The 17,916-nt window shown below is 44.7% G+C and overlaps 1 protein-coding gene across 1 annotated transcript in view; it reads right to left on the bottom strand.

Annotated features, from left to right (window-relative positions):
- Positions 1 to 5,711: 5,711 nt before the first annotated feature.
- Positions 5,712 to 17,916, bottom strand: part of LOC110480576 (M1-specific T cell receptor alpha chain-like) — a 210,733-nt gene continuing 198,528 nt past the window's right edge. Inside the window, exons 5-8 of the mRNA XM_077788269.1 lie at positions 9,475 to 9,738; positions 8,445 to 8,492; positions 6,866 to 6,975; positions 5,712 to 6,435 (exon numbers count right to left, since the gene is read on the bottom strand). Coding sequence (XP_077644395.1) covers positions 6,430 to 6,435; positions 6,866 to 6,975; positions 8,445 to 8,492; positions 9,475 to 9,738 — 428 coding nt within the window. The 3' untranslated portion in view covers positions 5,712 to 6,429. The remainder of the gene's footprint in view (positions 6,436 to 6,865; positions 6,976 to 8,444; positions 8,493 to 9,474; positions 9,739 to 17,916) is intronic.

The following is a 17,916-nucleotide window of genomic DNA, read 5'->3' as shown; positions in this document are numbered from 1 at the left end:
ATACACAGAGTATCAGAATATAATATCAGAAAGCATCAGAGGAACAGCAGCACACCAGGAACTCACCGGCTGCAGGGGTGCTGGCTGCTCTGCTTTGCCACGAGAAGGGCCCCGAGCCGTGCCCGGGCAGCGGAGCAGGAGCAGCGGCAGCAGCACCACATCCATGGGGATGATGCTCAGCTCGGGCGCGGAGCCGCTGCCGGGCCCGGCCCTCCCCTGGCCGCTGCTCGGAACTGCACAGGAGCTGAGCCACAGGAGATGCGAGGCTTTGCTGTGGAGGTTTTTCTTTGCCCCCCTTTTTTTCCTGCTTCTTACCTGCTTAGGATTCCTCCAGTCGCCATTAACTGGACCGTTGAATTCTTGAGGGAAAGTAGAATTGCAAAGGGACTTTTCACAAAGTAGCGACAGAGAAAGGTGGAATGGTTTCAAACTGCCAGAGGGTTGGATGAGATATTGGTGTGAAAAACACGTTCACTCTCCTGTGAAAATGTAAGAAGTTAAATAAGGGACAATAGGAGGCAAGGACCTCAGAGCAAAGGTTATTATGGTTGAGTGCCTCTTTGACTCAGCCAGGAGCACACTGTTATCTCCAGAGATACCCCTTAAATACCTTTTAATTACATCAGCCTGTTGCATATTCATAGAGCCTTATGCATATTAAACGTTTCCCCACACTACTTTATATGTTCCAAGAATTGTTTAGCATGGCTCCTCCTCGGTTTCACCTTTTTAGAGCATGGACATTCCTTGGTTGTGCTTTTGTCCTTCTTGGTCATCACCTCCAGTTCTGGGCCTTGGTGCACACTCTCTTCAGTCAGTGAGTGCTGATGGTTGGCAGATCTGTAGCAGGGTCCTCATCCTGCATTCACTGGATGTTATCCCATCCAAGCAGGCATTTTAACACAAGCACAATTTTATCAGCTATTTCACTGCTATGTCTAAGCTTAATTACAACAGAAATAAAACTATATAACAAAGTTACTTTAACACCAGACATATAAAATCCACTTTAATATTCACAAAAAGCCAATATTACGCTATGTATCTATAACATTGGGAAGAAATTATTCCCTGTGAGGGTGGGAGTGCCCTGGCACAGGGTGCCCAGAGCAGCTGTGGCTGCCCCTGGGTCCCTGGCAGTGCCCAAGGCCAGGCTGGACAGGCTTGGAGCAACCTGGGATAGTGGAAGGTGTCCCTGCCATGGCAGGGGTGGCACTGGGTGATCTCTAAAGTCCCTTCCAAGTCCTGTCAGAGCTTTTCCTGTATTGGAATGAGTTTCAACAAATCCACTGACACATTCAAGCTCTCGTCCTTGTGAAGTCCACACTCAGGTCCCTGGTCACAAGCGGGAGGAGGAAAGTAAAAGAATGGTTTATGCACAGGGCTGTGTTTGATAAAATGTGACAAATATTGGGCAGGATATTTTCTCCAACAAAACCCCAAGAAAACACACAAATCCAACTCCTACCCCTAGGAGGACAGGATGTGACATAGCAGAGAGGATGCTAAAGGTGGATCATGCAAAACCTCCTTGTCTGGCAGTGTGAGAGGACCCTGGCTTGCTCCTTCAATCTTCCTTCTCATCTGGGTCAGGAGAAGTGGAAGGATTTTTCAATCTGGAAAAATTTTGAAGAGGTCTATCAGCAAATTCAGAAATCTGACACAATTCTAGGAGCTCTCCCTGATACCTTGAGAAGGCTGACCTAGAACAGACTGGAGGAGCTAAAGAATAAAGTAGGGGTTTATTTGGAGTATCAATGGATCCACCTTGGGCAGCACCAGAGCCCAGCCAGGGCTGCACCCCAGGTGAACCAAAATGGTCACAAAATGCCCCACGAGTCATGGGATCTCTCACTTCTGTAAGTTCTGGCCCATTTGCATATTGGAGTTAATTGTTCAATTCCAGGTTCAGCCCATGCAGTCCCATCCTGCTTGTTTTTCTCTCTTCAGCCCACATTGTTTGGGCTCTTGGGCCTGAGATTTGGATCATTTGTCCTTGGTCCCCAGCTGGAGCAGGAATTGTTTTGTCTCCCTGCTCTGTGAACAGAGCTCACCATCCCCTCATATGAAGCTCAGACCACACACTAAAGCAACACAGGACCTGAAAAATATAAAAGCTGAAACCTGAGGCATCACCTCTGCATGCTTTGTAACACATTTCTGCCCTCCTTTCCCTGCCCACTCTATTCATAGCCCAATCCTTCCTGCTGTACCCAAAACAACTCCCCAAGTGCAGCCTGTGGTGAGGGCAGGGAGGGGAGGACACCTTAACCTCATTCCCCTTTGGTTTGTGGTCCAACGGCTGCTGTTCTTTTCCACAGCCTCCCCCTCCTGCCACGTGCCACCCCTGCCCCCTCCGGGCTGCACTTTCCAGAGGATGTGGTTTTTGTGGGCAGCTGTAGACAGCAGCCGTGGTGACCCAGATCTCGATGGTGGCGTCATGGAACTTGTGCTGTGGCCTCTTCCTGCCCCAGCTGGGCCACCAGCCCCTTCCCACCTCCTGTCCTGCCCTGTTATTTCCTGGCTTTGCTTTGCTCTGTGGTTTTTTGTATCTCGAAATAAACAAGAAAATGCAGGGAAGGGGGGGGGGGGGGGGCACGTTGTGGTGGTGGGAGATTGGCAGCCTGATATCTGAAAGTCTTTGATGCAGACCTTGCAAATTCAGCGCTTTGCAGGTCACATGCCAGGAGCCATTTTAGTCAAAATACTTAACTCATCTCCCACTTGGCAAATCCTGTCCCTGGGGTCAGTTAAACCTGGAAAAGGAAAGACTCAGGTGTGGGAACAGAAGCAGCACAGTCCCTAACTCTTGCCCTTTCATCTGGGAGTGAGTTTGAAGTGCAACATAAACATTTATGATGGTTATTAATTTTAAAAAGTGATGATAAAGGTAAATGAGTATGCAAAGTATGAAAAGTGTATGACCATATGAGTATGGTATGAGTATGGAAAGTTTTATTTCACATCCCTGAAAGTTTCTGGAATGAGGTTAATCAGTTGGAAATCTGTGAAATGCAATAACTTATGACTTGCTTTATAGTTCAAATATGCTTTAGGCAGCTTCTTCAAGCTGTTTCCCAGTGACACAGCAGATTTTGTCATGAGTAGAATATAGCTCCAAGAGCTGCCTGAATCCAGCACTTAATCAACCTGGGCTTCCTTCAGCTGGAGAGATGAGAATGATGCTTGTGTCAAGGGAGAGACGAGAACAAGTCCCTGAACAGTTGGAATCTGAGCTATTGATGATTCCAAGGTTGTAGAAAGTCTCTGTCTTTCAGCCCCACTGCCAAAGAAGAAGCCATAATTGATCTGTGCTGGTTTCCAGGTTGTTTATTCGTGCTTATCTATAACATGTTTTGTCTGTCTTGCTGCAGCTCTGTCCTGCAGGGCAGCGTGTGGGGCTCTGCCCTCAGTGGGATGTGACAAACATTAAATACCAGAAACTCCCTGGGCTGGATTTACAAGAACGTGCCAATATCTGTCACCTACGTTGGACAGTGTGTCCCCAGCCTGAACCAACAGAAAAATGCCAACACCACAGTGAGACATGGAGGGCATGAAGAAGAAAATGGACAAGACTCTCCTAATTTCCTCCATCTTGCCCCTTGAATCCCTTATCTAGAATCCTAAAATTTTACTTTTGCACCCGTTCCACATTTAATTATTACTTCTATCAAACACTCAGAGCTTGTGATTCATCCTGTAGGATTGAAAACTCTTTTCCATGGACAGAGATCACAGCCAGTGTCTCTGGGGGCTCTGTCCAGGGGGGTTCCTGACCCCTGCCAGGGTCCCAGGGCAGCCAGAGGGAAGCTCTGGATTCCCACAGAACATGTGCACTGTAAAATAATCAGGGCAATAGACAGGGAAGGTTTAAAGTTCTCTTTGTCAGGAGGGGTCAGGAGCTCTGTCACCCTGTGACAGGTCACCTGCCCAGTGCCAGGGACCTGCAGGACCAAGGCAGGAGCCCAGGGAGGCTCTGTCCTGTTGCTGCCCAGCAGAGTGGGGTCAGATCCTGGCATGGCCCTCCTGCAGGAAGCACCAGGGATTTTGGCTGAAGGTGTTTGTATCGTGACCCTTGCCAAAAGCTGCTCCTCGTGCAGGCTGTGCCCAGCTGGGGGAGGGACAGCCACCCCAGTGGCTTTCCTGCCACTCTGGGAGCTGCTGGGAGGTACAGGCTGGTTCAAGCTTTGCAGGGTGAGTGGGTTTCTGTCAGGGCACACTTCTCATTTCTCCCCCACAGAGAAACCTCTGGTGATGCCTCAGTGTGGGAGAGGTTTTACAGTGAGTTCTGTGGGCCAGAAGGAAGCTGGATCCATGTTTACCCCTGAAAGAATTTCCTACCAAGGTTGTTGACACAGAAACCAAGAAAGAAAGAAGGATAAATAAGAGAAACCTGCACCTGCCTATTCCAATCAGCACTTTGTTTGTCTCTGGAGTAAAGTGTAAAATTATGAGCTTTGTAAGAATGTATAAAAAGCATGCAGGTTATAATAAAAACAGTTTGAAGCCTTCTGAAAATGGAGAGTGTTGTTTTGTGTTGTCTCTGTCTCAACTATGACACCTTAGGATTTTAGCTTTTGTATTTTTCATCCATTTGTAATCCTGCAGTTTTTTACTGTATAACTAAATTCCACACACAGTGTGAGCTGCTGCTGCTTTCCCATTCTGGTCAGGCACAAAAATTCCTCTCCAGGCCTGGCAATCAAGGATACCTCACTGCCTCAGGCCTCGAGAGATGGAAACAAAAGGGAGTTTTGAGGAGCAAACTCGGGGTAAATGACTTCATTACCTGAAGCTGTAATTAGAAGATTAACCCTCAATATGCAAATGGACCAAACTTATAGGTGTGAAAACCTGTGACCCGTGGTGCATTTTTGGGTGTAGCACCTGGGGGGGCTTTTGCTTTGCCTGAAATGTACCTTTTGATAAATATAATCACTTTTTATTCCCTTAATTTTGTCTGGCCTCTGTTTTTAGGTAGTCCCAGAAAGGCATCACTGGGACATCAGAAATGTTAGAGAAATTGATGTCATGAAAGAACATTTCCCTTCCAGACTTGCCAGGGACAGGCAGAACCTGGGGGCAAAGGGGGGCCCATGGGTGTCATCACTGCAGAGCAGGTGCCCTGTGCTGCTGTCACACTCAGGAGTGGGGGACTTGGGGACAGCACACCTCAGGGTCCTGTGTACCCACAGCAGCAGCAATCTGCCTCCAGGAGCCTGTGGCCAGCCCCCTGAGTGTGCTCAAGCCACGTTTTTGTCCTTTCCACCCAGCACAGTGTGTCCTTGGGGCATAGGGGCTCTCCCTCCTCTCTCCCCACCCTCCTCACACAGCACAGATGTCCTGCACGAGGGCTTTGCTCCTTCCCTCCATGGTGGATCCAGCCCCTTCCTCCTGCACCCCAGAGCTCAGCTGAAAGGGTGAAGCAATGCCTCAAGCAACAAATACAAGAGACAAACAAGTTTCCCATTTTTTGTAAGATTTGTTTTATAACAGCCTAAATAAATGCCAAGACATCTTGTGGGTGGCAGTACCGTTGATGAATTAGCAGCATGCAGATGCCACAGGCAAGCACTGTTCCAAGGTGGGCACACACGGACAGGTAAATATTTCTGTACATTTTTATGCAATTGTTACAAAAAGGACTTGGGAGATCTCAGGTTGTTAGAAGCAAACAAAAGGAGCATTTTTGTATGAACATTGTGTCTTTACTAAACATTGAAAGAACATTGTATTTTTACTAAACACAAAGCCAAATCTTAAACTAGTTTAAATTAAGAAGGTGTTATGGTCAGATAGACTTCAAAAAAAAATTAATTTTTTTTTCTTTGATATTGAAGTGACAATTTCACTGAATTTGGGACTTCTGGGATATGTGCAGCTCATGTTTTAGGGAAAAAATCGGATATATTTTCTAATCTAGCAAATGGTGGCAGGACAGTGCATCTTGAGTCAGACTCCTTTTGCTTTTCAAAGTGTTTCATTTGCACCTGAAAAGGTTTCTGGGGGTGCACCCTAAGAGATATGAATATACTAAAGCTATCAAAATAGGAAAAATTCCCATTCAGATGATATTTTGCTGGCACTTTTTAACACACAGCACTGCTCCAGGCAGAAGTTGTCCCTTTAATGCAAGTAAAACACGTGGTTGGCAAAGTATGATTATAGCAAAGTCTGCTTCATGCAAAAGAGGCACTGTATGGTGAATGGACCAGACATCTGGAGGGCAGAATGCTGGAAATGTTTCATTTTGAGTAGTTTTATAGCAATGCAAATAAAGCAATTTAGAATATAATGGCTGGTGTGGTACATCAAAGCAGCAAGGGATGTCCCTTGCACGAAGAATAATCCCTGTGCTCCCTCTTGCTCAGATGCTCTCTCAAAGCAGAGGGTTTGGTACTTCAGGACTGCATCACTGGGTTACTCTCAGTCCTGTAACAAAAACAAAGGTGTGCTAAGTCATTATTTGGGTTACAGCTGCACAATTGTAGAGCTGAAGTGTCCAGGCAAGAGAAAGAGAAGAAACAGACATTGGGCAAAAGCCAATATATTAGGATTTATATTAAAGTAAACAACCATCAAATTTTCCCAGCTGGAGACAGGTGAGGGGAGAAATCTGATGGATGAATGCAGGCAAGGGAGGGGATGTTTGCAGAAATAGAAGGGAGAAATGTCACGAAAGGAAAAATTTTCTTATGGACCAGGAAGAGAACTTGGGGGTGGGTGAAAATGGTACGGCCAGAGCAACAGGGGGGTTTTACTGCTGGCAGACAAAGGAGGTCTGGATAGACTGCACAAACAGCTGTTCCACATAGCTGAAGAACCAATCCAGATGTTTTGAGACCCTCCCAGGCATCCTCACCTTTTTTTTCTTCCACATAAACATCGTCATCAGAACATTAAAAATGATTGCTTTCATCAGAACGATTTTGAGGCCCAGCTGTGACAAAGACAGTGTGTTCAAGTGTTCATCTGGAAAAAAACAGAAAATGAGAGTCACAAGAGCACTGAGACATCCTCATGTCCCAGACAGACTGAAAAGTCCTTTTTAGCAAATTTGCTCCATTGTGTCATAGAGTCAGCTGGTAGGGCAGGAAACCAGATAGGGAGTAGGACTCAAAGACTTTAATTTCTTCCATTTAATAACCACTTAATTATCCAATGTGCCAGTCTGCCAGCTACCTGACTACTTTTAAATGCTGTGCACTGTGAACCCAGGATGCTGGAGGCAACCCTCCTTCCTCTCTAAATTTTTTTGAAGATGGGAAGGGGAAAAGCAGCTTTGATTTTAATCACAGAACATAAGTTTATTTGAATTTTATATTAATCTGAAGTTAAAAAGCCATTAATATTTGAAAATACATTGATCTGTCGTGGAGGAGGGAGCAGTCAGCAAAAACTCACTGCATCTTTAATATTCAGAACCTTTCAGAGGGCTGAAAGGATGATGGTGTTTAGTGCTGAGTATTTTCCTGAAACGGTGTTTTGGAAAGATTTGCAAGAGCACAGCTGCTCTGTGAGCAGGGCAGGCACAGGCTCTGCTGTTTGAAGTGGGAGAGCAGCAGATCCCTGGAGTGCAGCCCTGTCCTGACCCCTCCCCAGGGAGCTGGGGCAGAGCTGGCTGAGGGACACCCCTGTCACTGCTGGGTCAGGAACGGGGTGAGGCAGCACAGACTCTAGGGCTCATCAAAAGGCTGAATCTGAGTTTTATTACCCATTTTAGTACCTATTCTTTTATGCATTCTTCATTAGAAACCCATGCTTTTATACATTCTTCATTAGAACCCCATTCTTTTATACATTCTTCATTAGAAGCCCATTGTTTTATACACTGTTCTGATACAGGTGGGTCTGCTTGGACATTTAATCAACAGCCCTTCACGCCATTGCTAATTAAGAAGACACCCATTGGTAAACATCTTCTGAGAAAACAACTGTTCAAAACACCAGTTGCAAGATTGTTTTAATTCTTTCAGCCTTCTCAAAACTCCCCAGAACAATTCCTGGGAAAGTTTATCTGGCTTTCTCTCTCTGAGCAGGCTGTTGTATCCACACAGCCCAGCTGCAGTGACCCCTGAGCACAGAAAGCAGCTGCTTAGCTGCTGTTGCATTAGGTGTTTGTGCACCCAAAATAACCCAACTCCTCTGCAGGCTGAAATGCAGCAGTGCTGGCTCACTGCAGCACCTGGGGGTGGGCAGCAGCTCCGTGCTGAGTCAGAGCAAGAGCATGTGGGCAGAAAATTATCACCTTGAATCAGGAAGGCTGCATTAACACCTCGACTTTCAGCCTTGATGTTTAAAGCCTGTGGGGGACCTTTTGGAAATTTTCTGTCTTTTTGCTGCTTCAGAAAGAATTCTGCAAGCAGGGGAAAGCAGCAAACACTTGGGAAGGCATTTGCTTTAGTCAGGGCAAACTTTTCTCCTAAAATGCTGTTACATACCTGTCCTGAACTGTAGGGACAGCCCTGTGACACAGACAGCACTGGCACCTGCAGAGAGTGACAATAAATTTGATTAATAACAAAAATTTACTTCTTCAGAGGTTTATAAAGCTATAATTCCTTAGAAGGACTAAATTAGGATTTCTGGGCAGCAAACTCTCCCATAAAGATTCTTTTCTCCTTTTTTCAGTGCAAGCATAAAGCATGATCTAATTAAACTTCAGTGTCCCTTTGGACAAAGGAATTTCAAGCTTTCTATCCCCCCACAGTGTGTTCTGCTATGACTGTACCAATTTACTGACCCTTAATCCTGTTTCTACCAAGGAGGAAGGAGAGACAATAAACAAAACCATCAAAAAGTTTTTTCGGTTCAAGAGAGAGGAGAAAATGTGGGAAGTGGATTTGTAGGGAATTCTCCAAGCCTGGCAGAAGGCTCACACAGTGAGCATCTGTGTGCAAACCTTGAGATAAGAAATTCTGGCTTAGAAATGCCATGGAATAGGACAGACATTGCTGAGAGAGAAATGGAACCAGAAACAAATTTCAAAGGATGGTTTTATAAATAAGGCTAGATACTTTAGAGAAGTAGAACTATGAAAGATGCATTGGAGTAGGACCCACGAGGGGTAATTTTAGATTATTGGCTTTGAGGCATTTACAGCATGGGGTGGCAAAAGCGGATAGGCCAAGAAACACTTTTAGTGTATTGTAATTATAATTACAATATAATTATAATTATATTGTTGCCTTCTAATTATAATTATAACATCTGTAAATTATAACATCTGTATAGTCTCACCCTTCTCATGAGACTGCAAATGGAATAAGTTTTTTAAATATCTCTCAGTTGCCCCATTTCTGGGTCAGAAAAGGGATTAATCTTTCAAGAAGACAGAGACAACATTCCTTTGTCTCATGGGACTGTAGTGGAGCACTGCCTGCAGGGCCGGGAGCTGCAGCCCAGTCCTGCTTACACCCACAGCACCCAGAGCACCTCCAAGCCTGCCCCCAGCCCCAGAAATGCCATTACCACTCTCAGGGTCGTCGCCTTCCAGCTCTCCAAAGCCCTCGTGGCTGGCAGCACAGTGCAGCTCATCTCTCTTGGCCCAGTAGGTGGACAGGTAGCTGGACTCCTCGCTGTTCTCCATGGTTGCCACCTCCACAACAGCAGATGTGTGCTGCTCAGCCGAGTGCAGAGTGAGCTTCTCAGGGGAGTAATCTGTGATAAGGCACATTTCCAGACCCTGGTCATCTTTGGAGGTCAGCCTGTAGACTGAGGGAGATGGAGTAATTTCTGCAAAGTGGGGAAAAGAAGATTTAGGTCAGATCACACATCCATAGTTCCTGCAGTCTTGCATACAGCCAGTTGGAAATGCAGGTTTCTCCATTATTCCAAGGGGAAGTTGCCTGATCATTGGGATCTTGTGCCAGGACATGTTTAGAAAACTAAAGCATCTACAGCAGATGATAGAGAAGCTACTTCTGTTGACTTCTGTTATGTGGCCAGGTAGAATCCCTGGAGCATCTGGAAAGGCTCGTGGACATCCACACCCTGGTGTCCATACCTAACCCAGCCATTGCTCTTGGGGACAGCAGGCTGGACTTGTCACTGTGGCTGGGAGCAGCCAGGGAGTGTGTGACAGCTGGAGCAGCACCTGAGCAGCCTGGCCAGCAGCAGGTGTCCCATGGCTGGAACATGGTCTTTTGGGCCCCTCCCAACCCAAATCATTCTGTGATTTTGTGATTCTTGAAACAATCCAGACCCATTCTGCTTTTCCTGCAAATGTTTGGTCAAATCCACCAAATGCAAAAATCCCACTTCCTCCCTGTGTGCTGGGGGGCAGTGAATGACCCACCAAACCTTCAGGGTGTCCACATTTACCAGCAGTCTGCTGATGGTGCTCCTACAGCAGAGAGCTCAAAAAGCCACTGCAAAGTGGGAACACGGGGCTGCATTGAGGGACAAAAGAGGGAAACAAACAAATGTTGCATCATGTTCCACCTCTTGTACCAAATTTCTTTTAAAAATTTTACCCTGCAGAGAGGGGCTTGAGGCATTAAAGGCTGCAGATGGAAGACTTCTGATTTAAGACCTCTCTGCTCTCTGTACCAATCTACTGACCCTTAATCCTGCTTCCACCAAGGAGGAAGGAGAGAGGGAACAGCGGCAACGAGGCAACATTGCTCTGTCTTGTGGGACCATTTGTCAGATTAAGCCCTTTTTCTGACTCAGAAATGGGACAACTGTGAAGTGAAACCAGGCTCCTCATAAGACAGGAAAGCTGGACAGGAGAGAACGCACGTCGAACCAATATGGTTAATCAAACGTTCTCCCTTTATTCGAGAGAAGATGGCAGTTTATATACACTTCTATATAGTTTACAGTTTACAAAGGCACTCTCATTGGCAAGCTAACATTGTTTGTCTTTGTCTTAAGGTGGCCTAAACCTCACACTATAAACCTAAAATACTTCACACCCAAACAGCCCAGTGCTCCCCATCACACCTTAATATAATTTCTAACTGCGCCACAAACTCTTAATTTCTAACTGTGCCACAGGCTTGGAGGCCTCACAAGGCCCAGATCTGAGGCCTAGGCTGGATTAGCTCAAATCTCATTCCAGACATAAATCATGCTCTCTCTCCCTCAGAAATGTTGCAACAGTGAGATGTTTTAAAAACTCTTATTCCATTTTCAGTCTCATGTGAAGGGTAAGACAATACAGATGTTGTAATTCACACCATCACAATCAGAAGCCAATTATTTCCTAATTACAATACACTATAAGTGTTTGTTGGCCTATCAGCTTTTGCCACACCATGCTGTAAATGTCTTAAAGCAAATAATCTAAAATTACCCCCCATGGGTCCCTCTACAATGCATCTTTCATAGTTCTATTTCTCCAAAGTATCTCGTGTTATTTGCAAGGCCACCTTTAAAACTTGTTTCTGGTTCCATTTCTCTCTCAGCAATGTCTGTCCTATTCCAGGGCATTTCTGAGCCAGCATTTCTTATCTCAAGGTTTGCACACAGATGCTCACTGTGTGAGCCTTCTGCCAGGCTTGGAGAATTCTCCACAAATCCACTTCCCACAGGAGCAGAGTGGAGCTGGGAGCTGCAGCCCAGCCCAGCAGCCAGATCTCCTGCAAGCCTGCCCACAGCTCTTAAATCTTTCCTTGCTTCAAACCCCGCTAAGCCAGTCAGTCAGTCAGTCTGGGATTTTCCACACATATCAAAACACAACCTGTGGTTAAACCCTTTTTTGTGTATTTAGCTTTATAAACTTCTCCTCTAAGCATACATTTCATCTGGCTCTATGAGAAGGTGAATTCCTAAATCCTTGTTCATGGCTCACAGTAAAATGTTCCAGACACTGCAGTGCTCTCATGATGAGTAAATGAAATATTTCAGACATTCTGTAGCCACCATACAGGTCTGGGGCTCTCAGCAGCCCTGTGGCTGCATTTTCCATTGGCCTTCACAGGTTTCAATGAGAGCTTTATTTCACATTTACAAACTGATGAAGTGTTACTGTGTAGGATTGAGATTTGAGTTTTATCTTTGCTTCCTCCCTGTTCACATGCCTCACTGATAAATATTGTAGAAATACTGAAGACATCCTAGCTCCCAGATGAAGACATTTTCATTTCTTCCCATGGGAAAAGTGTCTCAAAATCTTCTTTATTACTGAAATAAATGTTCTTCTTCTGTCCTGCTCTCAGCTGTTGCCACCTCAGAGGAATAGCCATACTTCTCTATTAGTACCATCTCAGAAAATAGAAAAAATCCACAAAGCCCAAGGGTTCATTCTCTGGCCCATCTCCTGAATTGTAATTCATCCATTCTAGCTTTGCCCTGGTTTTGGATGAGACTCTTTGTAACCCATGCAGAAATGCAGCCTGATGTCTGCTGGGACTGCCTCACCTCCCCTGCTCCCAGCTGGTGTTTTGGAAATAGTGATTGTTTGTTAGGGACAGGAAGGGAGCAACTGGTAAAAAGCTTGATGATAGATCCCTGTATAAAATACAGATAAAGCCAGGGTAGATCACTGCCATGGGGTACAGGGAGATGAAAGAGGAGGAATTTGCCAAGTTGCTCAAGCTTCTCTCTCATCACCAGTACTGTGCTTTCTGAAGAGATAAATATCTACCTCACTCTGAATTAGGGTGTTTTTCTCCTTTTCAATCTGTGCAATGCTTTGATCTTGAACACATAAAACAATAAAGTTTGTTTTTCACAGTAAACTTCAGCAGTTTTGCAAAATATATTGGTTTCCTGCTCTTACTCAGAGTGGTGGCTGCCTCTGTTCTGGTGCTGCAGTTCAGTTCCTGTAAGTGTTTGCCCACTGCTGTGAAGGTTTGAGATAATTTTGGTGAATAACAGCTACTCTAACCACAGCCCTGTGACCTGTTATTCTGTCTTGATGATCTGGTGCCTGTGCTGGAGATGCTGTACATTTATTTTCCTATTTACAGGAAAGAGTGAGAAGTAAATAATGATGCTCTGAGCTTTCCATGCTACCCAATTTTATCTTTACTGAAGGATATCTTCCAGGTGGAAGAGCAGGAGCTGTTGGAATGCTGTTCCTGCCCAGTCTACAAAGACAGCCAACCAGAGGCTGATTTCAGGGAGTTGAACCCTGATCCAACCTCACACTGAGACCTGGGCCTTTTCTTTTTTCCCCTCCAAACAAGCTGTAGTAAAAACCCTGAACTGGTTTAATTCCCAGCTGGTATCATGCAGAAAAGGATCACATTCTCCATTCCTTCCAAAGCAAACCATCTGCATCTCTGGTCAGACTGGGACTGGTGTGACAGAATTTTTGCTGCTCTTATCAGCCTGAGAGATGATATTCCACAGCTGGGGTCAGGCTGGAGCTGGTGCCCACTCCAGGAACATCTGTGCCCCCTGCCCACTCCTGCAGGCCAATCTTGCCCCCAGAGGAGCATCTCCAATGGGTTAAGAAGCACTTTGTGACATGTCCGGCCTATCCTCCAGTGCATGTTCCAAAAGGTCTGCCAGAGGTCCTCTGTGAAATCTGCCCCGTTGTAGGAATACTGAGGGCAGCTGAGCTCCCAGATGAAGAAAATTTAGTTTTTTTCCATGGGGAAAGTCTAGAAAGGGCCTCAAAATCTTCTTTATCACTGAAATAAATGTTACCTGTTTTGTTCCCAGCTGGATGCTGGGGTGACTACAGCAAGACTAGATGAACACATTTAGGACTTTAACCCTTCCTAGACTTTCTAGACTCAGTCTGGAGACACCCAGGTAGCAGAAGCAGATCCTAACCCAGCATCAGCCCATGTCCTCCAAAGGGCAGAGAACTCTGAGGAGAAATTGAGTGTTTGCAAATATCAATATGCTGCTTCACTGACAGAGGTCAGGCATAATTCTGGTCTCCTTCCAAAAAATGTGTTTGTTTTTCCCTCTGTAATTATACTTGGGGAAATCAAACCACCAAAGCCTTCTCACAAACCCTTTAAGGGGAAGATTTCCACTGAACCAAAAGTAACAGTGAATTAATAGAGGAAGATACCCAGCATGTCAGGAGAAATCAAGTGCACAATGGAATGAATAGCTCTCTAGTACCAAACCAGGACAAATCCTGGGCTTTTAGCATGTGTTCACATTCAGAAAAAAATAAGATTAATTTTTTTCTGAATTTCTTCTCATTGGGAAGCAATACCCTCTTTGTGTTCATGTACCGATCTACTTGGGCACCACCTAAACCTCAGGAGAACATTGCTGTGAGTCCTCTGCTGCTCCTTTCAGCAATGTCAAGAAAATATTTTGGGGGGGCAGAAGGAGCAATTCTGCTTATCTAATCCACTCTCTGGCAGGTGACTGAGATGGATTAACTCAGCTGTGTGACAATTTCCCTGAAACAAAAAGACTTCATGAACCTCCTGAGAACCTTTGTCATTTTCACAAAATGCTTTTCCATGCATTTTCTCTCAAAATCAGACTGGTTTTCAATTGCCAGGTCAAGTTTTCTATTCTGTATAGCAGAGATTTTGTTTCTAGAGGAAAAAAAATTCTTAGAATCATACAATGGTTATGGATTTTAAAATCCATACCAGATGATGACAGATTCTCTTAGGCTAAGATGTAGAAAACCCAGTGCCCCCAGTCAGAAGATCCTCCAGCCTCCATGCCATGGGTGTTAAACCTGGGTTTAATGCCAGATTCACCAGTTTCTGTCCTGCAGTGATCACTGCCACACCACAGCCAAGCCCTCCTGGCACCCCATGGCAGCATCTCCACCCCAGCTGGCTTCTGCCAAGGGAAGCTGGAAAGAAATTGGAATATTCTTCCATGAAATCCCTGGCCTGTCTGATGCCATGATGATTTTTTTTGCCTTCTCTTTTTATATACCTTTTATGTATTCTCAGTACTCTTAGCATGCATACTTGTAATTCTTTAAGCCTGATATGTTAGCATAGTCCTGGTATTCTGTTAGGCCAGGAGACCAAACATCCCAAAGGCTTCACAGCTGGAAAACCCTACCTTGGGAAACCAAGGTTCTCTCCAGAACACATTCTGTAAATCAAGATTAGCTCACTGGGGGAGAACACATTAGAATAGGGAAATGTCACACCATTATTTAAGCTTCTCATTGGGGAATCTTTGCCAGATATGCTCATTTGCAATGTCTATAAAATTGCATACATAATCTACCATGTGTTTGCTTTTCAGAGTATTCCACCTTGGTGAATTGTTGCACCTAAGGATCCCTATTAAATACTGAGATAAAAACCCTTTTATCTCTTAACCAGGTCTGGCTCTTAAGGACCAGAGCAAAAGGCATCACATCCACCCAATAAACAAATGATGTACCAGTCCTGGTGTTAATATGGAACAAAAAACTCAAACTTACTTGGGGTAACAACAAGCTGGGTCCCAGTTCCAAATGTGGGTTTGTTGTATCCCTGGTTGGCACACTGGTGCCAGCCTCTACAAAAATGTGGGCAGGTTCTTGCCATGCATCCTGGCAGCCAGACCAGAGCAGGGGGTGACTTCAGGGAACAGTGATACGATGCTGACTTAAGACACTATCAAAGCACCAAATAAATCTACTAGAAAATGATCAGGATCAGAAACATAGGGATCAAATTTAAAAACTGCTCATTCGTTTACTGGCAACAGTTGTGTGGTGTAATATATTTTGGGGTAATACAAGGAATGGATCTGCTTTTCCATCATCTAAAATTCCAGATCACTGAGCCTTGCAGTTGGGGCCACAGCCTTTCAGTCCAGCTTTTCTCCTCAGTATTTACTACCTGTTGGATTAAGCCCTTTTCTGACCCAGAAATAGGGCAGCTGAGAGGTGTTTTAAAAACTTTTATTATATTTTCATTCTTATGTGAAGGGTAGGAAAATACAGATGTTATAATTCACCATCACAATCAGAAGCCAACTATTTCTTAATTACAATACACTCTAAGTGTTTCTTGGCCTATCAGTTTAAAGCCAATTATCTAAAAGTACCCCTTGTGGGTCCTGCTACAATGCATCTTTCCTAGTTGTGTTTCTCCAAAGTATCTAGTTTTATTTGCAAGGCCATCTTTTGAAACTTGTTTCTAGTTCAATTTCTCTCTCAGCAATGTCCATCCTATCCCAGGGCATTTCTGAGCCAGCATTTCTTATCTCAAGGTTTGCACACAGATGCATGCTATGTGTTGGTGTTTCACCACTCTCACAGTAAAAAAATTTCTTCTTTAACTCCAGTTTGAATCGATCCTTTTTTAGTTTAAAACCATTACTCTCTCTCCTGTCACTACAGGTTGCTTTCAAAACTTATTCTCCATCTTTCTTATAAGTCTGTAAAGACTTTTAAGTACTGAAAGGCTGAAATAAGGTCTCTGTCTGGAGCTTTGTCCAGGCTAGGTGACCCCATCCCTCTCAGCCTGTCCCCACAAGAGAGCTGCTCCATCCCTCTGAGCATTTTTGTGGCATTCCTGTTAATCCATCCAGCAGGTCCCTGTCTTTCCTGGCACCCCAGAGGTGGGCACAGCTCTGCAGGTGGGGTCTCATCAGGGCAGAGGGGGGGAACCAACCCCTCAGTCTCATGGGCAATGCTGCTGGCGATGCAGCCCAGGATGGATTTGGCTTTCTGGGCTGTGGATGCACATCCCTGCTCTTGGCCAGCAGTGCAAATATTATAAACAGCCTTGCTTCCCAAAGCATTTCCATCTGACTCGTGTAATCCATGACTTTTCTTGAGGCCAGTGCAAGTGGCATGGATAGACCCTTGAGGAGAGAACAAATCCACGTGGCTGACTTTGCAGAAGAGCAGAACCAGGCTTTGTCTCAGCTGATCCCAGGAGGGAGGTCAGAGGAGGAGCACTGGGAGCCAGCTTGGACAGCTGCCCTGAGCTAAATGCCACTGCTTGAGGTAGGCTACAATTCCCTTGGCAGCTGCCATTCCCCAGATCTTGGTGTGTATTAACTAACTTGCAAATTAGTAAAAACATCAGGGTAAATGTACCTGGCAAAACCAGAAGTCTCGTCCCAGATCCAAATGTGAATTTGTAATTATATCCAGAGTGACACAATAGCACAGGCCTCTACAATATCCAAGCAGCATTGAATGGAGCCTTCAGCAATTAAATACTCCACCAAAATAAATCCTGTTTATCTCTATGAATACAGATCCATTTTCCTGCAATTTTCCAACTACTGACTTTCTTTTCATGTAGTATTTTGCATTTTGCACTCCCAAACACACTCTTCTTAATATTGCTCTCAATCCTATTTGTCCCATTGTTTCCAGAAAGTCACCTGCACCACAACTTCTATTCTCCATCTTATTCCTCATTTATTTATTCTGCCAGTCTGATTCCTCTCTCAAAAATGAATTTATTTACTGTTACTGCAGTAAATCAGTCCCTAGGGACTATGGTGCAGTGAAGCCTCCATCATCCCATTCTCTTGGATTTGCCATCTCAATTAGTCCAGAGTGATTCCAGAACCAAGCTGCCATTTAGTTTTTGAGTAGAAAGCTCTGTTTGGTGTGCAATTTCTTTGGGGAAGGGAGATTATTGCTCATTCTGCCACTGAGCCCTGAGGTTTCAGGATGTGTTAGGGACGTTTCTCCAGTGTGACCAGAGCAAGATCTGGAGCAGCTCCACACAGATATGGTAAATAATAGTAAATATATGGTGAATTTACCATAATGGTAGATCTGGAGACACCTACATGAGCTCAGAACTGTGATTTATAGCTTCTGTAGCTTGCTGATGGCTCCATATAAACTTGAGATTCTCATTTCTCTCAGGTGATTTTGAAGAGGGTCAGGGGGGTAATTTAAAATAAAATTACTTTCTCAGACGTTTCCAGAAGGAATTATTACCCTATGTTGTTGTTTTTTAACTTTCAGAATAAAATAATGTTGAAATTATCTTAAGAATCACTACTAGTTTAAGAAATGGAAACATTGCTTTTCAGGTGTAAACTCACTCAATTTAGATA

Source organism: Lonchura striata, chromosome 25 (genome assembly GCF_046129695.1).
Source record: "Lonchura striata isolate bLonStr1 chromosome 25, bLonStr1.mat, whole genome shotgun sequence".
Classification (NCBI taxonomy): domain Eukaryota; kingdom Metazoa; phylum Chordata; class Aves; order Passeriformes; family Estrildidae; genus Lonchura; species Lonchura striata.
This window is presented reverse-complemented; position numbering and strand designations above follow the sequence as displayed.